A 23,417-nucleotide genomic window follows, 5' to 3' on the forward strand; every position below is an offset into this window, starting at 1 on the left:
ACCCCTTCTTCAGGTCCTAACCTCGTTTTAGATTTTCACCAATTCTCAAATGATAATGTTTGTGGATGTTTGCTTGTTTCTTCACATAGAAGGCTCTTGACCTTAGGAATGGGATTGAGGTCATGGTGGTAGCATGACTTGGGTCTTAGCTACCGGTTGAGGATTCTATTCCCACTGGTTGAGGTTTCTATTCCCATTGATGCAATCAAAAACCTCTAACTATTTTTAAATGGATAAGGACTTGTATTCCCCACTGATCTACTCAAAATATAGGGCTCTTGACGTCCATTAAAAAGGTCACTGACTACCTCTTTCATGGTGGGCTTGTCAGTGGGCTCCAGCTTACACAAAACATGGCTATGCATAAAGTCTATAACTTTTCTCAGACTGAGCCATCTGTTGAACCCTTGGCTCTAACATTGAGCTCCTAGGTCTGAGCTTTAGCCCTTGAGCCATGAGTTTCTTAACCCACTTCATTATATGGAGGCCCTGGGGTTCTACAGCACTTTGAACAGTGAGCAGCCTAAGGAGAACAACACTTGAACTATATGCATAAAGCTTCTCTAGTATGTTCATGGTGTATCCCTAAATATACATTTTTTTGCCAAAAGTAAGCAAGATAGAACATGGATGCAAAGGGGGATTAATTCCTAAGCCTGGAGAAATAAGAAACAACTGATGGAAGAGAGAGAGGATGTAATTGTTATTTGTGAATTAGTAATGGGAATTAAGTGAGAAATAAAATATAAAAAGAGAGTAGGGATGTGAGAGTGGGAGGGAAGAAATATTTCTAATTTTTTTTAATGTTGCCTAATGGGAAAAAAGGGACGGGTTTTATCATGAAATTAATGAGATTTTTAGGAGTTTCCACAATATTTTCCCAAAAAATAAACTCCAATTCCAGATCCTTCGATCAATTAGGGAATGGCATATCGTTCATTGTCTTCTCATCTATCTCAAGAACATTTGCCCTGATTTCTGCAAAATTCAACCGAATTAGAAATAGATGGTTGTATTTGGTTGTAATGTAATTTGTCCCATCCTCATTTAGGGCATAATTTGGACGATAATTAATCTTGTAAGGAGTAGACTAACCTATTTAAAATCAACATATTCTATGTAATACTCCCACCCTCATTTAGGTTTAAGAAGGGTGATCACCTTAAACTTTTTCCAAACCCGTCTCATACCCCGAGTAAAGGGGTTGGGTTGTGTTAGGTAGGCAGAAACATAAAATTTTGCTAAAGCTTATCATGAATCCTGAACCTACAACATTTGTTTACTTAATAAAATAGAATGGGGCCAAGATTCGTGTAGCCGACTCCAATTAATTGGAAAAAAACTATGACGATGATGATACTCTATATAATATTATGTTTTCAGTTATTTGCTACATTCCTTGTATTTATATAACATTTTTTATTTATATAACACTTTTTAATTATTTAACACCTTTCATTATTTTTAGTTATTACTTAGGAATAATTTCACAAAACAATGAATTATCAATGGTATTGAGTGCAAGTAAACAAGCCCTACGACACAGGGTGTAAGGAAATAAAAAAACGTTATATGAAAACTTGGGTTTTGAGGTAACACCTCCATTCAAGTGAAGATTCAAGGGGAAGGAAGCATTCAAAGATGTTGGATAGTGTTCTGGAGATTTAGAGTTGGATCAACAAGGGGGTTCGGGTTTCTTTTCATTATTTTTGGGTTTCTTCTTTTCCTTATCTATTTTTCCACATGTTTTTTTGGCTTTTTTATAGATTTTTTGAGCCCTAGATTTATTGATTTTTTAAAATTTAGTCCTCTTTCTCATGGTTTCTACTACAATCGAGGTTTTGATATGCGCATGAAAAACTTAGAAAGGTTTTGGAAAAATGAGATTTTGGAGTACATCTAAGACCAAATTTATATTCAATTATTTAGACAAAGTTTATTAAATAACCCATAAAAGATTAAAAAAATTAGAGTGCGGTTTATATAAGGTTGAAGTCCTAAACAATCAATGCAAGGTGTACCTCTAAATAGTGTCAAAAGATGATTTTTTAGTAGTAAAAAAAATTTGTTGTAGCGTGAAAATTTATTTTCATATCTAAATTATAAATGTTAAAGGGTGGATCAAACAAATCTATAAACACTTGAAAATATTGAAAATTGATGGTCCAGATAATACATTACAAGATTCACTATATCTCATACTTGAAATCTATTTTTTTCACATCTATACATCTTGAAATCGAGATGATTGATTTGAGGTCATTGAAACATCTTCTAATGAATTTTTGAGATGCACTTTAATTTGATTGTTTAGGGCTTCAATCTTATATAAACTTTTGTCAAAAAATTTAATACTTTTATATTTAATTGCGAAGTACCTATAAATTGTCTTGTGCATATTTTGCCGAATTTCACTTGTTTTAATTATGGAAAATTAGTTTATTGCCATTTCAAAAAGAGGTTAGAGAGAGAGTCTATACAGAGGCCAAGACTTCATTACCAGAGGTTAGATTTTAGAAAGAGAATGAGGGGAAATGAAAAAAGAGATAATCAGTGCTTTCAATCTCCCAATCTCTCTCAAAGTCTCTGTACGGTTCATAAGGCTGCAGCCTTATCTATTGAGGCAAGGCTGCAGCTTTACCAGAACATTTCCTTTCATTATCCATCATTAAAAGCCAGATTTATGTACTTACCCAAATAAAAAGTTAATGAAACCACACCGAATTCACTTGCATTCTCACGGTGACACATGACCCAAATAAAAAGTTGATGAAGCCACACCGAGTTCACTTGTATCCTCAAGGTGGAAGGCGCCACAACATGACCTGAATTGCGTTGCTAACAGGTCTCACATTAACATTTGAGAAAAAAACTCACATAGATACTTTGGACTATCTTAAAAAAAAAGAAGACAGATTTTTTATTTTTAGCATTCTTCACTGGACAAAAAGGAAAGGATAAAAAGATGGAAAGCTCAAAAGTTTCCCCCCTTAAAGCATTCTACCCTGGATAAAGAGGGAGGGTAGAAAGAGAAAGTTGACCAATGTAGCTTGATAGGAAGGTTCCTTCCATTAAAAGAAGCACATCTTCCAACCAGCTACTCTACCCTCATTCTATAATTGGATCCTAAAGCTTCCCTCGAGTACTCTCTACCACTCAAACTCACAGCTACCATGGCATTAACCACAAACTAAACTACATGATACACTTCCTTGTAGCATCAACGCTTTTCAGTTATTTACTAAGGTTAATTATCAGCTTTAAGACTTGTTCAAAGCACCTACTAGAAATAGAGAATTGAAAGCTCACTCCAATGCAAGGTCACCTAATTTGGCAGCACAACCCAACACCCAATTAACCACAAACTAAACCACATGATACAATTCCTTGTAGCGTCGACGCTTTTCGGTTACTTGCTAAGGTTAATGATCAGCTTTAACACTTGTTCAAAGCACCTACTAACCTACTAGAAATAGAGAATTGAAAGGTCACACCAACGCAAGGTCACCTAATTTGGCAGCACAACCAAACACTGCTCAGCACAACCCAACACCTAATTAACCATAAACTAAACTACATATTACACTTCCTTGTAGCGTTGATGCTTTTCGGTTATTTAATAAGGTTAATCATCAGCTTTAACACTTGTTCAACGCACCTACTAGAAATAGAGAATTGAAAGCTCACTCCAATGCAAGGTCACCTAATTTGGCAACACAAACAAACACTGTCTCAGCACAACCCAACACCTAATTAACCACAAAACAAACTACATGATACAGTTCCTTGTAGCGTCGAAGTTTTCAGTTATTTACTAAGATTAATCGTCAGCTTTAACACTAGTTCAAAGCACCTACTAGAAATAGAGAATTGAAAGCTCACTTAAATGCAAGGTCACCTAATTTGGCAGCACAACCCAACAGTCTCAGCACAACCCAACACCTAATTAACGACAAACTAAACTACATAATACACTTGCTTGTAGCGTCGAAGCTTTTCGGTTATTTACTAAGATTAATCATCAGCTTTAACACTTGTTCAAAGCACCTACTAGAAATAGAGAATTGAAAGCTCACTCCAATGCAAGGTCACCGAATTTGGCAGCACAACGCAAAACTGTCTCAGCAGAGACCAAAAAGCAGAGTGACAAGAAAGGATAATCATGTCTCAGACCCCCATAACAGCTTAATCCTCTTTGAGCCCCACCGATGAAGGTGTAAAAAACATGCAGTAGAACATCAGGTCCATCTCTAACCTATGAGAGTATGCACACCCACCAAATCACAATCTGCTTATCATGAAATCAAGTAGTATGGCCTTTTCCCATATTCAGGCTATAAGTTGTACCTATCCAATCTCATCTATATCCTGAATTTTTAAACTCATGGCCTTGCAAGTGCACGCCAGGACTTGGTGAACTTCTGGAAAGGATCTAGCACAAACAAGGCATGGCATAACCTCTCTTAGATGATAAGATGGCAAGCATCTTTCAGCCAAACTTATGGGTAAATTATGTCATTCACCTTCCTCAATCTCAATCCTCCAAGTAACCATACTCTTCTATTCTATCTAAGATTCATATCTCCTCAAATACATAGTAATACTTGACGACCATGCTTCCACAAAGCCCCTTAATCCACTCCCATAGCTTAGGTTTTTGTTTGTTTGTTGACTTCTGATGGTTCCCCTAGAGTAACGCTTTGTACTAACGCAAGTTGCTAACAGTCTAAATTAGCCCTTCGTTCAACTTACCCCAAAAAAAATAGCCCTTCCTTCGATTTCAAAGAACATCAACCACTTTTTCACCATGCTACTAAAGCTATGGTATTTAAACTAAACAAACTAAAACCTAAAAATGGGCCTCAAACTTATCCACATAAACTCAAAATTATGTACTTCCCTAGGTGCTTCTTTCATTTAGTTCACTCAAATTATCCAACCGCCACCAACCTTCATGTTATTTTTTTCCCCGAGAAATAGCTTCATGTAAATTTCATTGAAGTCAACGTTCCATCCAATGTTCAATTTTTGCAACTTTATACTTCTCCACTTGGTAATATTGCTTTTTGGCACACACTGCTTTATCCCCTTACTCTTTATGCATCTATTACTATCAATTCCATGGTTATTTAGCTTCTTAGATTTCCCCCATACCTAATATTGTTGTTTGTTCTAAAGCTCCCTGCATCAGTTTCAACCCCCAACATCTCAATTGCCTCTTCCAGTCATTCTTGCAGGGGAAAAAAACACTCCAAATGATTTAAGCCAGTTTTTCCACCATTTCATAGTTCAAAAATTCAAATCCCACTTCATTGTTCAAATGTCCACATTCATCTTTCCACTGAATTCACCATCACCCTTCTTCATAGGCTTCCTACAGTCTGAAAACGTCATGCCCTGTATTCTAATAACATTTATCATAAAAGAGATTTCAGCCTTTTCCACTCCCCATAAAACTTCGTAAACAGTTTAACTTCTGCCAAGAGATGCATTCCTTTCTATGACCACTAACCCTTCTGTAAGTGCCACTACCTCAACTCTTCAACCATTTTCACTTCCCAAACGCCTCCCTCCTGTTCTATCACATGCCATGAGGAGTCCATTTCATTAAACACCAAGGACATAGACTTCATAACCTTGTTCCATCAAAAGAGACAGTGGGCTCCCCCTTTTTATTCTATATTGCTCCTGCAATTTCTTTTCATCCACTCGTTATCTAATTGTGAAACGAAATTGTTCACGTTACTCTCATGTTTCTCTATGTCAAAACGTTTTGCTACCCTCCTATTTTCACAACAAGAGCCTCCGCTGAGATTCCCATAAGAGTATCCACTTGGAAAAGCAACTTCATAACTCTATACTATATCCCTCACTGTATTAAGTCCTTTTCTCCACAATAACACTTCCTAAACCTATTAAGGATTATCAACTGTCGGGAAAACAAATGATAATAAAATACAAATGTGTGTATAGGAAATAACTTCTAGAAGCCAATGATTTTATAGCTACAGTGTAGGCCGAGATCCAAAATGCATCAATAGAATATTCTTTTGGGCAGAAATTGTGCACTACATCTTTGGTTTGAAAAATAAACATTTTATTATTAATTTTGAGATATTGAAGGCTCAGATTCACCATCTGCCAAATGGACAGCCTGGGCTCATGGAGAATGATGGTCTCATTGTCCCCCTTTTTGTGTGAATTCTTTTTTTGTATATATTTTGGTCTCTAAATGAGATCTACCTTTATGCAAAATTGGGGTCCAACAGATCCCTAATTTTTGAAGTGGTTTACGCTACAGTATAAGTCTGTTGGCTTATAATCTTTTTCCACACACTCACAGACTAAGGATATGAAAATACAAACATGGTAAAAGATAAAATTACTCGAGAGGGATTTTGTTTCTAGATCAGTTGGTGATACAAGAACTGAAATCACAAATAAGATAATCATATGCCAGAGAGAGTAAAGATTTTTCTGTGTCAGTGCTTCGAGGATAGTACATTATTGCTCATTTTTCTCTTCCAGAGCAAATAAAAAGGGGAAGGGAACAAATACTGTGGTTTAGAGTCAAAGCAGTTACTTAAGTCTGGTGGCTCTCAGTTCATTGTGGAACCTAGTGTATCATACTATTTTTTCCTTCGTTTCCCATTCTGGTGAGTGCATATAACAGGGGTTTCTCATATCCTAGAAACAGAAGTTATGAAGCATGAAACAAAATGCATAACCAGGCAAGACATGAAAGTTAAGCTACAAGCGTAAAAGAATACTTGTCGTAAAAATTAGAAATCGAGGCAAACCCAATCATCATTCTAGAATTTGATCCAATAACACATGACAAAACCAAAACCTTGAAACAAAAAGAAGAAAAACAATCACTCACATTGGTTCCACATACCCAACTTGTACAGATTACAAACCCACACCACTGTCCATTTTGTTTGAACCAAACTATATACACAAAAAAGGCAGTCAAGGCACAAATTCCACATCCTTGAAGTATTCGTGCTCAAGGGCACTCCGAGCTGTGATCCTTCTACTTGGTTCCAAGTACAGCATTTTCTAGCACAAACACAACATCAGGTCAAAATGAACACACATTTCCCTCTATAGTAAACAAACATAAGCACTTATCTCACTCAGGAAAATAATGTCATTGATTCTGTGGAGTAAACTGTATTTTGGATGATGTAAAAAATACTTGAAAATTTTATTCTTGTAATGTTGTCTACGACATCCCTAGGCATCTGCAATAAGCATGTTACATGTCCATTCTTTGAGCATTTAAACAAAAGATGAACAGCTAGATATTATAGCAAACCATAAAACCAACTGCCAATACCACAAACAGGAAATTGTTGCATTTGCCTTTTAAATAATATAATAAATCAACTTCAAAAAAAGTAGATACTGGTAGTACATACCATGTCAAAACTATTTATAACTGCATTTTAACTAGCAAAAAAAAGCTACAATAAAACCAAGCAACATCCAGAAGGAAGTCAAACAAATTATTTGGAAAAGGTGAACAAGGAATCTTTGTATTGTAAAACAAAAATTCATTGGCATGCTTGATTATGGCATTGCAAAACATTTAAACCATAGGTTTATGAATCATTACTAACCATTCCATCTTCTAATTCAATACAAAAGTAAGGTTTAGTTTCCCAGGTGATGTTATCAAGAGCCACAAAACAGTCAGGAAGGCAAACTTACCGAAAGAAGATTGATCCCGGTTGGTTCAAGATTTGGAACAACACTTGCAAGGTCCTGTACAAAATAGGTACAGTACATGAAGAATAACTCTTTGAGATATATTATGAAAAAGAAAAACAGATTAAAACAGATTATAAATTTTCAGCAACAAACTACAAAGCGACATATGTACCTTCGGGGGCCACTTCGGAAAGGATGACTTGAAGTCTGGTAAAGAATTCACACCTGGCCAAGTTTCTTCGTTTGGAGTGCCTAGGATCCTTCATCATAATGGATAGGGTAAAACAAAGAAGGACAGGCAACTTGGGTTAATATAACTATTCAATAATTTGATGTCATGAAGATAAACTACACAGTAGATATAAAAAAGGAAAATGACACATGATAATAGATTAGATAAGGCCCCTCTTTATGCCCTGAGATAACACATACACATGCACGTGCACTCACACACAGCAAACGCACATGCACACACGCACACGCATGCACACTCGTTTGCGTGCACGCCACACACAAAAACGCATACTTAACTACAAAAGGAATGAGCTAGTCAAAAGACACACACTCATATTATTGACAAAAAAAGGAATGAGCAAGTCAAGACCCAATTCTACAAGTCAAGGGTCAAGAACCCAAGTTTTTAAACAATGATATCATGAAGGTATTGAAATTCTGAAACCAAACAAGTAAATCAACATTTTCATCATGTCATCATATTTCACTTCATCCTCTTACTTGTACTCTTCACATGACAGAAATTTGATAGTACAGGTATTGCTCCATATTTTGGAAAAGGACTGACAGAAGACCATAAGAAGACATCCAGACAAGACTCAATTCCATTATGTAAGGAAAACAAGCCATTATACTCAAAAGAATGAAGCACTACAAGGGTTGGTTAGCAATTTCTATGATAAGATCCGAGGCACCCCAGTAAAAATATCAAAGAGAACAAGATGTAATATATAGAGATTGTATCACTCAGTACAGAAGTTGGTGCCTTGGATATAATCTAAAGAAGATAGGAAGAGGAAACAACAAAAGCGACAAATATCTATAATAACTTATTTTATTTTATTGATTACCACAAAAGAAGGGTTATATCAGGTTTAACTGAAACAGTATTTAAGAGTTAAATAGCTTTTCCACAAAAATATTTGGATATCAATGAATCTCAGAAAAATTAACTGTTAAGAATAAGCATACTCATCTCACTTATCAGCCCACCTGAATATCTTAAACAGTTCATCAATCTCCGAGTCACCAGGAAACAATGGACGCTGATTTACCATCTCAGCAAAGATACACCCCACTGACCATACATCAACAGGGGTTGAGTAATGCCGTGAACCAAGGAGAATCTCAGGGGCCCTGTACCACAGTGTTACCACCTGGAAGAAGCTCACCATGTTAAGACAAGGCTTCAAGAAAGAGATATAAGAATACTTAATAGAAAATGATGGAGGAAATGAAAGTCAAACACCACAAAACCTCATGAGTAAACGTCCGGACTGGAATACCAAATGCTCTAGCCAATCCAAAGTCTGCAAGCTTCAATGCATTGGTACGACGATCTATTAGCAAATTTTGAGGTTTTAGATCACGGTGAAGAACCCTATGAGAATGGCAGTATGCAATCCCACGAAGAATTTGATACAAAAACATCTGGAGACAACATACACAAAAAGCATCAACATAGATAACACAATAGACAGTCATCCAAAATCTTTACCACGATTTTATTTATAGCTATAACTCATGGTTTCCAACCATTTGGTATACACAAAATCACATGTATACCAAGTGTGTGTGTGTGTGTGCTTGCATGAGTGGGTATCCCAAACAATTAGTGGTAGTTGCAAATAAAACAATTCTCATGGTTAAAAACAATTCTCATATCCTTTTTCAAAGTATCAATCAGCATTTTGCAACCTTCTTTTACAAGGATAAGAAGAATATAAGTGGGACCATTACCGTTTCCTAGTATTCCATCTTCAGATAAAAAGTAGAAATCACATTCAAATTCGAATATGAATACCCGCATTTTCTACCACACATTCCTTTGCAGAAAAAGAATGACTTTAGGGCATTAAGGCAATATACTCTTTCTTTGGATAGGTAACAAAGACAAAGTGAAATAGGAGTTGAAAATAATCTAGGGCAAATTAAAGAAGAAAAAAAGAGAGAAGTAAGAGGTTAGAGAGCAGCAAAATAGAGAGAGAGAGAGAGAGAGAGAGAGAGATCTTAAAGACGAAAGAAGAAAGAGGAGAAGAGACGTGAGAGAGAGGGAAGAGAAGAGAAAGAGCAAGAGAAAGGAGAGTAGTGTGTTGGTCGGGAAAGGAAAATGAGAGTGGTGTGTTGCTCAAGAAAGACCAACACACACCTCTTACTTATATTATTATGTTGATCTAATTACAATACTGCCCATTCTTAATGAAATAGGACATATTAGCCCTAAACAAAATAAAAGACATTTATACCCATCAAATACAATAATATTTGATTATTTCCAACACTCACCCTCAAGCAGGTGCATATATATATAAATCATGCCCAGCTTGCTTGTGATATCTTGTAGTCTATCCCATCCAATAGCTTTAATGAAGATATTTGCAAGTTGATCTTTAGACTGCATGAGGAGAAAGAACGATCTTTGCAGCAACCTTCTCTCTAATGAAGTGACAATCTACTTCAATGCATTTAACCTTTTCATGAAATATAAGATTCTCAAAGATATTAATGGCAGCTTCATTGTCACAGTACGAAGTCATGGGAAGCTTAAATTTAACCTCCAAATCAAGTAAAACACTTCTGATTCACATTACTTCACATGTACCATGAGTAATAGCCCTTTATTCAGCTTCAGCACTTGATATTGCCACTATATTTTGTTTCTTGCTTTTCCAAGAAACCAAATTTCCTAAAACAAAGGTTGAATAGCTAGTTGTGGATCTCCTATCAATTTGGCATCCAGCCCAAATAACAACATCATAATGCCCTTGATTCGAGAAAAATATCCCTCCCTAAAGCAGACCTGGGATATATCAATTTTCAATATAATGCATCAAGATGTGGTTTACATGGTGCATGCATAAATTAGTTGACCATACTCACGCATCATAGATGTTTGGTTGTGTGATCATGAGGTATATAAGCTTGCCCACTATTTGTTTATGCTATAGGAGTATCGGCTGGTCTAGATCCCAACATCCAAGTTTGTTGTAATAGGTCGAGCACATGTTTTCTCTAGGAGATGGCTATTCCTTTCTTTGATCTTGCCACTTCAATTCCCAAAAACCTTAGGAGGCTTAAATCTTTGATATTGAAATACCTTTCTTAGATATGATTTAAGATCCTCAATGTCCTTCACATTGTCCCATGTCACAACAATATCATCAGCATACACTATACGGGTTGTAATCCCAGCATTATTCTTCTTTACAAAGAACGTATGATCAGCCTGACTTCTTTTAAACCCAAATTTCAGCAGTGCCTTACTGAATTTTTCAAACCACGCTCTAGGAGATTGTTTGAGTCCATATATCGCCTTCTTTAACTTGCACATCTTTCTTGTCTCCCCCTTAATCAAAAACCTAGAGACATAGCCATATAGATTTCTTCTTGGAAATCTCCACATAAGAATACATTCTTTACATCTAGCTGGTGGAGAGGCCAAGATTTAAGTCAGCAGCTAGAGAAAGAATGATCCTCACAATATTCAACTTGGCCACAAGAGCAAAAGTGTCTTGGTAGTCTATACCAGGTGTTTGAATGAAGTCTTTTGCAACACCTTCTTCCCTTTAGGAATGTTGGTGATTTCCCATGTATTATTTTATTTACATGCTCACATCTCATCACCCTTAGCAGCCTTCCATTGACGTTGTGAAAGTGCCTCTACAACACAGCAAGGTATTCAAACAAAAGACAGAGCGGATATGAAGGCACGATAAGAAGAGACAATGAATTATAGGATACAAAGTTAAGTTCCTTATAAAATGCTGAGTGCAAGAACACTTACCCTTGCATAGAGGAAAGGCTAAGTCTAGATTATAACTCTCTGAGAAGGTGAAAGAATTACAGTCAGGAACAGTTCCTGATTCTGTTTTAGCATTCAAGGTTCGTTTAGAACATTAGGTTTTACCATCTTCTTTTTCTTGATATACATATTCAAATCCTTTACAAGGTGTACACCATTCTCTTTAGATAAAAGTGGTAATCAAACGTGAAGGGAAACCACTGATGTGCTCTCTTCACTAAAATGTATCTTATTCTCCCACTGAAGAGAGCACTCATGACTAGTGGGTGAAAAGTGGGGAACAGATTCAAAGAAAGTAACGCCCATCGAGATAAAGTGGATTTTGTAAATAAGATCATAATACTTGAATCCCTTTTGATGAGATGGATATCCCAGAAAAACACATATGGCAACTGTAACATCAAGCTTGTCCCTCTTTGGACCAAGGATGTGGACAAAACATACACAACCAAAAACTCTAGGAGGTAGAGATTCAAGATAAATAATCTCAGTAGGAGATTTGCCCTCAAGAACACAAGAGTGCAAGCGATCTATTAAACAAGCAACAGTGGAACTGCTTTACACCAGAAAATTTTTGGAACCTTCATTCCTAACAACAGAGCTCAAGTGACTTCCAACTAGTATTTATTTTTACTCTCAGCAATACCATTCTGTTGAGGTGTGTACGGACACATTGTTTGCTACTCAATCCCTTGGACAATAAGGTAATCTCTGAGTTGGTTTGACATATACTCACCCCCACTGTCAGAATATAAGACTTTAATTTGCACATTATATTGAGTTTTAACCATTTTATGATAAACTCGAAATAGATTAGCAAATTCATCTTTGTGTTTCATTAGATAAAAGTTGTTAATCTAGAACAAGCATCCACAAATACAACAAAGAAATGAAAACAAGCACAGAGGCAACTGGAGAAGGACTCCACACATTAGAATGTATAGGAGAGAAAGGAATATCACTCTTTTTATTAAGGTTGATTGGAAATGACGTTCAACGATATATTGACAACTCACATATGTCACACTAAAATTACACTTGGCTAAGTGACTAACACACTTCAGGAAATAAAGAACGCAACATAAAAGTTGACCATGACCTAGACCGGTGTGCCACAAATACACCCTTGATTAGCAACAGAAGACATGGCTGCAGTACCCAAGGCCCGATCTGGAGTCTCTAAAAGGTACAACCCTCCATCGTCACGACTACACCTAAATGTCTTCCCCATCATCAAGCCCTAGAAGGCAAAATAGGAGGGAAAAAAAGTTACACTACAGTTTAAAGCCTTTATGGGATTACAAGCTGACAGGAGGTTACTAGAAAGATTGGAGACATGCAAGGTGGAGGACAAGTTAACAAGAGTAATAGATATGCCTCCCTTTCCCTTGATCGAAATAAGAGAACCATCTGCTATTTTAATAAATTCTTAATTAAAATTAAAACAAGGACTATAAGTGAAAAAAAGCCATATCAATATGTTCAGCAGCTCCAAGGTCAATAATCTAAGGGGTTTTAGATGAATTTATAGAGCCATGTAGAGCCAATGTAGATATACTTAGAGGAAGGAGGGTCTCAAACGAAAGCTTGTGGCTTGAGATCAAGGAGCCATCTTTTAAGAATGGTCACCAACTCTTCTTCAGGTTCAAAGTAAATAGCATATTGCTCCCCATGCATAGCAGGAGCAGCACCTTGACAAATTGTTGCTGAATTTGCTCGAGAAAAGTTATGTCTAGGGCATCCAACCAGATCCTAACATGTATCCCGTTTGTCGCAAGTCTTACCACAGTGGATGCACTTGTCCTTGTCATCAAATGTGGGGCTTCTAGACCGCATCCACCACCCCAACATCCACCCTGACTCCCAAAATGTCCTCCACCTCGATTACCACTTGAACTTGAGAGTAGAGCAGATTTGTCTGTTTCGTTTATAGACAATGCCATTATCTTGCAGCGAGTTTTCTCATGTTGAAGAAGAAGAGAGAAAACAGAACCAAGTGATTGTAAAGTTTCACTGCCTAGATTGTATAACATTTGCCCTAATTGATTCATATTCCTCATTAACTCCTCTCAAAAGATCAAAAAAGCCTTCCTTTGTTCTAATCCTTCCCTTTGTTCGTTTGCACAAGATGAGTATTGTATGGGCTGATAATGGCTTATTTCATCCCAAAAACCACAAAGACAAGCATAATAATCTTCCACTTATAAGTTCCCTTGTTTAAAATTACTAATTTGTTGTTCCAAATCATAAATCTTTGCAATATTTTTATTTTGGCAATAAGCCTCAAAAATTGCATCCAGCAATTCCTTAGAGGTATTACAATTCATGAAAGTTCGACTTAGATTAGGCTGCATAGAATACAATAACCAATTCATAAATCCCATACCATCAGCCTCTCAAGTTGCATCTTGAGAACTGGTTTTTCTACTTGACCTTCAATATATCTCAATTTTTTCTTTCCACTAGAAATAATCTAACTAACCAGGCCCATTCTAAATAATTTGTTCCATCAAATTTAACTGTGGTAATTTGGAGTCCAAAATGCTCCATATTTGATGTTTGTTTAGACATCTTCTATTGCAGTTGAGTTCTTGTGACACCCTCATATCTAATCAACAGTTGAGATCAAGTTATACCCTCATATCTCTTTCAGAAAAAAGATATTACAGATCTAGTTACACCCTCGGATCTGATCACACCTCTTTTCTATTCTAAAAAACATTTAAAAACAGTGCTACCAATGTTTTCTTGATTGGGGTACACAAACCTAATCATCCATGATTCAGAATTTCTATCAAACACATGATCCACATCAAGAAATCACAAAAGAACTCACCTTGATCAACACAATCATTGCTGGAAAAAACTAGGGTTTCAGAGCATGATGAAAAGCCCTAACCATCCAATGTTGATGTCATCTAGTCTTACGATAATGACAGCCCTAAACCATATCCCCACACACCTTTTCTTCGACACTTTAACCTGGCTCTGATACCAAGTTTAAAATAGTCAAGGGCAAATTAAAGAAGAAAAAAGAAGAGAAGTAGAAATAAGACGTCAGTAAGTAGTAAGAGAGAAAAAAAAAAGAAGAGAGTGAAAGAGATGTGAGAGAGAGGGAGAGGGAAGAGGAGAGAAAGAGCAAGAAAAAGCAAAGTGATGTGTTGGTCATGAAAGACCAGCACACACCTCTTATTTATCTCAATATGTTGATCTACTTACAATACTGCCCTCTCTTAATGAGATAGCACATAAAGTCCTAAACAAAACAAAAAAAAACTTTATACCCATCAAATACAACAATAGTTACTTATTTCCAACAATATACTCAACAACATAAGCGCAGATCATGGACATCTAGACCAAATAATAGGCTGATATGCGCCAAACATGTAATCCAACATTAAACTAGAGACAACTGTAATTTCCAACTACATGGTCATATGAACAAATAAAGATCTGCAGAGGTTTTGATGAAAGAATGAATCAGCCACTCAAGCTTTTAATAATCTACTCATGCGGTGCAAAACTGTGAGTGGCCCAACTAGGAAAGCTTAAATGGTCCATATTGCTACGCAAAATTTGGATAGCAAAAAACAAATGGGTGGTTCATTGAAATCCTGAATGGCCGAATCTACCACCATTAATCAAATTTGGAGTTGCTAAAGACAGAGAATACTGAACATATTTTTTATTATAGAGAACTTAAAAGGTCCCTTTCATTTTTCCAATTATAAAGTCGTTGGTATTCAAATTTGAGTAAAGTCAGACATTGGAGCTAATTTTGCTGAACTCGTTTCAGCCCAAATTAAGAATTGGATGACAAAAGTAGCTTGTTTACCACATGTGCAGTACAGGAATACTGTTAACAATGCATCACTGCAATGTTTTTCATTTTATGAACTATAAATTATTTAAAAAGAAAGAGGTACATAAAGGAGAACAACCTCATATTGAGGATTACTTACCTAGGTGACCATTGGCCTCAAGCCCCCCCCCCCAAAAGGATTGACACAAGAAGCTCCATAAAACTGGTAAAGCATAAACTCAGAATGTGAAGAAATATCTGGTAATAATTACCGTATGCCCTGATGTTATGTGCTGCATAGTGCAGCTCTTATTCACATGATACAACAGAACAACTCTTTCCTGCATGTGTGTAAATGAAAGAGTTACGGAGTCAAATGCATGTAAAATGCATGTGGGTCTTGTGCATGGGCTTCTCAAGGATGCATAACATGAAACCCCTCTTTTGGATTCCCTTCAACCTTAGATATAGTGTCGAACTCATCTAATGTTTTCATATGGAAGAATTTTGCAAATATGCAAGATTCTTTTGGATCCTATGTTGAACTCTGACCTCCCTCCTCCAAAATAATATCAAACTCACACGTCACAGCAACAGGTAATGAACGGTGTTACATCCTATTTTGAGAAATTTAAAATGTATAAGTTAATTTTTCTTCTGGACTGATTCACGTGAACTGGAGTTTACAGTTGCAATGGTAGTTCTCTCTAGGGTTAGGCAAAGGCTGAGAGGAATTCATTTGTGTCAAAAAAATAAATTTCCAGGTCAGGGAGTTTTTTACTCTCATTGTTAGAAAAAGCTAAACACATCTTCTTCATGTTGATTGATTCAACATACTTATAAAGCTTCAAGAGGTTACGGAATTAGGGAAATCAGAGAGGAAAAACTTCCTTCATGAACCATCTTTCTTTTTCTTATTGCAGTACCCTTGTTATCATTACCCCATATTTTCTGGTAAACTAGGTATGTATAATCTACCTCCCTAAAATCTCAAACCAGATGAGATTCTCAAAACCCAAAAACAAAGTGTTCCCTGTCCCAACTAAAGAATGAATCCACAACGTATTAAAAACACAAAGCTCATTGTTATCACTTTTCAGTCCAGCATTGTCAAATCTAAAGGAAAGGGTAGGGCATGAGAGGTAGACTTCTTCCAGATCAAAATGAACACTGTCCTACATGAACTGATGAGGAAATAATAGGAATCATCAACAACTCTAGATCAAGAACAGTATACAACAAAAGAACCATTTCACACATCAGCAAGACATAGATATTGCAAGAGACCCTGGGACCAGCATGAGAAAAACTTTTGAACAAATTTGAAACCAGCAACTTTGCATCCGTTGCAAGTATAGTCATTGAGATAAGGAACAAGTTTATGTAGACATGTTTGTGTGCCAAAACTCAATTCACTTAATTGGGGTTTGTGCCAAAACTCAATTCACTTAAATGGAGTTTAAATAGGTTTCCGTTTTTTCTTTTTCTTATTCATTATTGGGTTTAGAATAGTCAACATGACCATAGAAAAGGTAATTTCAATATCAAACGCTTATACTTAAGATTTAAGGCTGTAGGAAAAATAACAAAAAGTCCAAATTCTTCATTCAGCCAAATTTCTCCAGACACTCAACATAAGTCTGTCAAGCCACCAGAACGAATAAATAAGCTCCCATGTCTCAGACGTTCAAAAGTTAGTCCAAGAAGAGTCATTCAATTCCAGCCAGTTTGTGTTTGATTACAAGGAAGTTGATGGTATAAAACACATGCACATCTCTAGAGGGAGGAAAGATCTCACCTACTTTTATTACGCGTGGATCCTTGGAAAAATCCGGAGAAGAATCCATATGCTTTTTCAAGTCCAGATCCAGATACTCAAAAACCAGATACAATCGCTTCTCACTGTGCACTACATCTTGCAATCTGATGGTACAAAATCAATAAAAATAAATTGATGAGGAAGCAGTACCCCGGCATAATACCAATTCAAAATAACAAAAACCCACAACTTCTAATCCAACAAGCCAGACAATTGTACTCAGATGAAAATGTAATACAATCAAAAATTTCACTCAGTCCCTTTTCCAAGAAAAATGAGGAAAGATTAATAAATAAACTTACTCAAAATGAAAGAAAGCCACCTAATAAATAAACAGATTTCCACCAACATAAAGAACTAGTACCTTAAAAACATTACAGAGAAGAAGAAATACACATAAAAACACATAGAATAGCCAAAACATTACAGTGTTAATACGCAAGCTAAACATATTTCTAGCTTCAAAAATGTCTAATTTCACAAAAGCATTACAGAAAATAAGCAAGAACACTTACAAAGCAACCGAGAAGAAACAAAATTTCATAGAACCAACAATCATCAAACAGATTTCCACCATGGAAAATAGCTAAGAACATGAAATATACAGAAATTGAACTCGTACTTCTAAAATTACTGAGAATATGTAAAAACTCACATCCGACAAATATCAGACATCAGAAGAGAATGCACAAAATACTCAGAAAGTACAGATAAAAAAAAATTACAGAATAAACACTCATGTCAGATAAATCTCCACTGACCTAAAAAGGCCAAAACATTACAGAAAATAAGCAAATCATTCCTGAAAATTGTGAAACACCATAGACGCAAGGCAAAATATGCAGAATAACTGCAAAATCGATATATAGAACCACTTAACAAAGCTACAGAGTAAGGCAAAAGAAGCACAGCAGAGAAAGCAAAAAAAGTTATAAAACTAGAGAGAGAAAGTGGCAAACCTCACTATATTTCCATGCTGCATTTCCTTCAGGAGAGATATCTCTCTAATTGCTGTGCTAGGAACACCCTCATCCTCCTGCTCAAGCCTGATCTTTTTAAGCGCGATAGTCTCATTGGTCACACGATCGCGAGCCTTATAAACCACTCCATAAGTCCCTTCTCCGATCTTCTCAACCTTCTCATACTGCAAAGAGTCACACTGTCCAAATGTGAACGAACATGAGAAGATTATCAAAACGATAATAGATGGATAGATCTCTAGATAGATAGAGCAAAAGAGCAAAGCAGAGAGAAATACAGAAAGAAGAATGTGGAAACAAAGATTCATACACTCGGAATGTGATGTCGTGAAATGACTTACAACTGCGAGAGATCATCACAGAGAGATAGAGAGAAGAATGAGAGAGGGGAAAGAACACTGAAGAAATACTATACCAAAAATGTGATTTCGTGAAATGACTAACAAAAGCAAGAGATCATCAGAAAAAGAGAGAGAGTCGGATAGAGAGAGAGAGAGAGAGGAAACAGTGATTAACACACTCCAGAGAGAGAGATACTCAAGGACTCAAAATGTGGGTTCACAAATCAAAAAACACAAGCAAAAGATGAACAAAAGTACTGCTAAGCAGATGAGGACTCTCTGTGATACCAAGTCAACGAGAAACACAAAAAACCAGAAGCCGAAGACTCAAGAGCCTGAACAAAGCTTACCTGGTCCATTCAACCCTCCCCCCTGCGATCCAAAAGCAAAAATGCAGTGTCAAAATTAGGGCTCACACGAGGCAGAAAACAAGGCCTATCTGAGCAAAAGTCTTAAATGCCACTCATTTCTGTGAAAAATGGGATTAGAAAATGGAATGCGACCATTAAAATGCTAATTTATTGAGAAATTCAAGGGATATAGAGTAGATAATAACTGTAAATTTACCCCAATAACGTGGAATTAAGGCGGGAGAATTTGGAGCGAAGAAGCAGAGCCCTTTATTTGGTTATGTTTTTTAAGTATCTTTTCCTGCGCGCTTCTCGTGCTTGCGCTGTGAGTCAATCTCTGTATACCCCTAAGAGTATTTATTATAGAGCCCGAGTTTGAACAGAGAAGTGAAAAATAATAAAATAGGGGATAATTGTTTTGTGAATTTACCAGATATTATATTCTTTTCTTTTTTTTTTTTTTTTTTTTTAGGCTTTTGAAATTGGGTGAGGTTTTAATAAGGTGTCAACCATAAACAATCACAATAGGGTGCGCCTCAAAATTTCATTAAACATTTTCGGTGTCAAAAATGCCTAAAAGTCTATTTTTCACCCCTATAATGAAATTGAAAGCTTTGAAAATGGTGCAAATCTATAAGCCGTGGATAATCCTAAAAATAGTCGGTCAAGATAATCAATCGGAAAATTTTCTAATGATGAAATAACCTTTTTTGATGGGTTTTTTAGGTGCACCTTATCTCTACAGTATAAAGTTTACACTTCATATAAACTTTTTCCTTTGAAATTTGGGTGAGGTTTGTATAAAGTGTCAACCTTACACTATTGAAGTAAGGTGTACTTCAAAAGCTTTACAATGATATGAAAATCCCCCAATTATAAAATTTAAAGTTCGAGAAATGATAAATATCAAGCAGATCTATAAACACTTGAAAAATCTTGAAAATAGAAGGTTCAAATAATGTGTTAGAAGATTAACCATTTTAAAGGCGAGAAATCTTGTTTTTTCCATGTCAATGAGTTTCGAGGTTGAGATAATCGATTTGACAGTTTTCCAATATAGGGACAGCCTTCTCCAGTCAGTTTTTCGGGTGCTCCTTACTCGCGTAGTATAAAGTAGACACCTTATATAAATTTTTTCCTTGAAATTTTCCAATGTTATAACCCAAATGTATTTTTTTGGAACTTTTTCTTTCGTGTGTGATCCATCTATGTCTATGGCCGCTTTATATGATAAATTACGAAAATATCCATATCTTTATTAGTGAGTGGTAGGACGTAATGCTGCAAGCCCATAGCTCAAGTGCACACTCACTTCGGGCCAATGTTTGAAAACCATATCTCATACCAGCTGGGAAACCGGTCTAGATCGGTCAATCGTCAGGCGACCAGCCTAGAGAATTGGCCAATAAAAAAAAAATGAAGTTATTAAAAAATATTAAAATTTTAAAACTAATAAAAAATAAAATATAGTTTGGCCAAATTTCTTACAGAACCCACCGATTCTATTGGAAAACCAACGATCTTTATCGGGAACCACACAATTATCGATACACAGAGGGAACCAGACTGATCCCCTTAAAACCGATCAATAGATGTTCCCTTTCTTTGAACTAGTGGATTATTGATGCAGTCATACCTCTTCGTGACTGGGCCAAAGAGGAGTCGCAGAACCCAAAAGGGAAAAAAAGGGCAATGACGTAATAAAAAGAAATTATTATGGTTATTTATTATGATTATTTTAATTATTCTTTTGTTTAGGGAGTGGACAGAGATAATTAACAGTGCGACTCTAGAGTTTATATTGTGTTTATCGTGTATCAATTGCGTTAGTTTGATAGATATAATTAGGATAAAGGTAAATTTAGAAGAGAGTTTATCTTTATCAACAATAACTAACTTGAGAGATTTTTTTTGGATAAAACATAAGAGGGAAAACGTGGCTATCTAGAAGCACGTGGATATGAGAAAGAGAAAATACGGATAAGTGTAGAGATAAGCTTTTTATTAATTATCTTATTTGCGTCTATTTAAAGAGACATCTCCTTTCATTGTAAATCTGAATTGAATAAAAATTTGTCTCTTGAAGGAGATTGTTTTGGGGTGGATTCCCTTGCAGATATTTACGAGAGGGTATTTTTCTTTTAACCTTCATTCTTTTTATTGTCAATTTTCTGGTGTTATTCTCTCCCTGCATCAATTATGCTCTCTCTCTAGTAGACACCCTATATTTTTTTTTCTTTGGAGGATTGCTCCTTCAATTTTCATTTAGTTATTGATTATTTTCTCTGGGTGTGATTGATTTTACTCCCTCATTTTTATTAAAATCGAGTGATTGTGGTCAAATGATACAATTTCATTAAAAAATAAGAGCCTTATCTGGACAACGGCACATTTCGTATTTTGGAAGATGCATAATTCATGGAACCTAGAAGTTGTAATTATTGATGCCTAGAAGTTCTAGAAAACTCACTTGATAGCTCGTTTGGAAGTTTGCGAATAATACATCTGACTTCATAGTGATTCTAATAAAGCTTCAACATCATGACTTAAGGAAGAGGAATCAGGGATAATATGCATGATTAGAGAGAGTTAAAGAAGTAAGAGCTAGAGAGGGAGAGAAGAAAGACGATTAGAGAAATTAAGGATACGGGAGAGAAAGCGCATTGGTACAGAGAGAAATGAAATGTTTATAGAGCTAAACAATGAAATGACAGGTAAAGGAGAGGACACGATTAGAGAGAGAAGTGGAGTTAGAGACTGGAAAGACATGTTCAAAGAGAGAGGATTTAAAGATATAAAGGCCATTGTTAAAGAGAATGAGAGTTAGAGAAAGTTAAAGAGAGAACAAACATATAGAGTGAAAAAGAGGGTGAGTAGTGAGTTTCCTATCAAACATGATAAGTGAACCTTCAAGTAGGGATAGAATTGAAGGTTCTCATTTCTATGAGAACTGAAATCTCTGTAGAGTCAATTTCGTATTCCTCTTTAATGTTGTCAAACAAATAAGTGGTACTTGGAATTTTCCAGTTTATGGAGATGGACCTTCCAGTTATCAAATAAGTGTTTCAAAAGTAGAGCATGTGGATGGCAAAGTGCAGACTTTGCACAAACTGTGTATAAAAATTTAAAGGTATTTATCATTTAAAATTGGGTGCCCTTTGCATAAGGGGTCAATTTTAAGCAAAGTAAGGCACAACTCCAAATTTGACAAAACACGCAATTTTTATGCCAACATCTTTACAATGGCCTAAAATATATTTATCCTTATTATGAAATTTTAGGCTTGAAAAATGGTGTGAATTGAAAATGGACGGTTCAGATTATATATTTCAAAATGGACGGTTCAGATTATATATTTCAAAATGCTATTTTAGTGCTTAAAATTCATTATTTTTATTCATATCTATACATCTTGAGCATCATAACAACCTTTCCTGAGGGATTTCTAAGGTGAGCCTTACTTCTACATTAAAGTTGATGATTTATTTCCTTTTAAAATATTGGAGACATTCGTTAAAGATGATGGTACTGTAATAGAGGGAGTTAGGTGAATCCAGTTGTGGTGTGGAGGTTGGTGAATCTGCAGAGGTTGATGATGAGCCGTGCCTCCCCACCCTGCCTATACCCACACCGGTAGAACCTTAGGAACCTAGATTTAACTTGTACACCTGAAAGAACTAGCATGAGCCCAAACGCAAGTGACGAGTATTTGGTTGAGGGTTTGGGATGGTTGCTCATTGTAGCGATTTGAGGTTTAATATGTATGTTTAGATTTGGTTTGGGGTTGACAAAGTCTATTTGTCAGTTTGACTTTATGAGAAATATTGTTAATATATACTTGTCATTTATTGACCTTTATAGTGAAATAAATTCCAGTATACGAAATTATCTTTGCAAGATATACAATTATCTTAAGCAAATTTGTTTCATGTGGGCTGGACCGCATTTCTACATGTGGTCCAAAGCATCTTAAAGATGGATGCAAATATGTGGTCTTGGCCCACATGTTAACTGTATCCTTAACTTAATGTTGTTGATTGAAACAAATTATGTCGAACATGTCTTGAAAACTATTTTCGATTAGTTAAAATCATCGATCTTAGAACTCTGTTGAATAAAGGAAAACTTCAACTTGTAGAATTATGAAATTAAGTGTTTTGAGATTAAATATAAATCTTTGAAAATAAGTGTTATGTGCTTTGTAGAATTATTGAATTAAGTGTTTTGAGATTAAATATAAATCTTTGAAAATAAGTGTTATGTGCTTTCAGTTCGAACCACTGGCTTAATTATTCAAAAAGTGTTGAAAGAGGCTACTGCATTGACATTTCCATAAGCATTGAGGCTACTGCATTGACATTTCCAGAAGC

At 35.9% G+C, this 23,417-nt stretch overlaps 1 protein-coding gene across 26 annotated transcripts; it reads right to left on the reverse strand.

The window, feature by feature from the left end:
• Positions 1–6,759: 6,759 nt before the first annotated feature.
• Positions 6,760–19,535, reverse strand: LOC18438949 (cell division control protein 2 homolog A). 26 transcript variants are annotated; one of them, XM_006849123.4, is made up of 9 exons: positions 19,265–19,535; positions 19,048–19,069; positions 18,336–18,535; positions 17,360–17,480; positions 9,208–9,381; positions 8,944–9,107; positions 7,889–7,976; positions 7,717–7,770; positions 6,760–7,062 (listed from the first exon to the last, which is right to left on the reverse strand). In XM_006849123.4, the coding sequence occupies exons 2-9, from the start codon at positions 19,054–19,056 to the stop codon at positions 6,973–6,975; spliced, it is 900 nt and encodes a 299-aa protein (XP_006849186.1). In that variant the 5' UTR covers positions 19,057–19,069; positions 19,265–19,535; the 3' UTR covers positions 6,760–6,972. The 26 variants fall into 26 exon arrangements, with proteins under 26 accessions (XP_006849186.1, XP_011625170.1, XP_088704079.1 ...); XM_011626868.3 differs by having other exon boundaries at positions 18,336–18,520; positions 19,265–19,458; XM_088847953.1 differs by having other exon boundaries at positions 6,760–7,247; positions 18,336–18,520; positions 19,265–19,458.
• Between the last annotated feature and the right edge of the window lie 3,882 nt (positions 19,536–23,417).

This window comes from Amborella trichopoda, chromosome 9 (assembly GCF_054954075.1).
Source record: "Amborella trichopoda isolate Santa Cruz 75 chromosome 9, AtrichopodaSantaCruz75HAP2 v2.0, whole genome shotgun sequence".
Taxonomy (NCBI): Eukaryota; Viridiplantae; Streptophyta; class Magnoliopsida; order Amborellales; family Amborellaceae; genus Amborella; species Amborella trichopoda.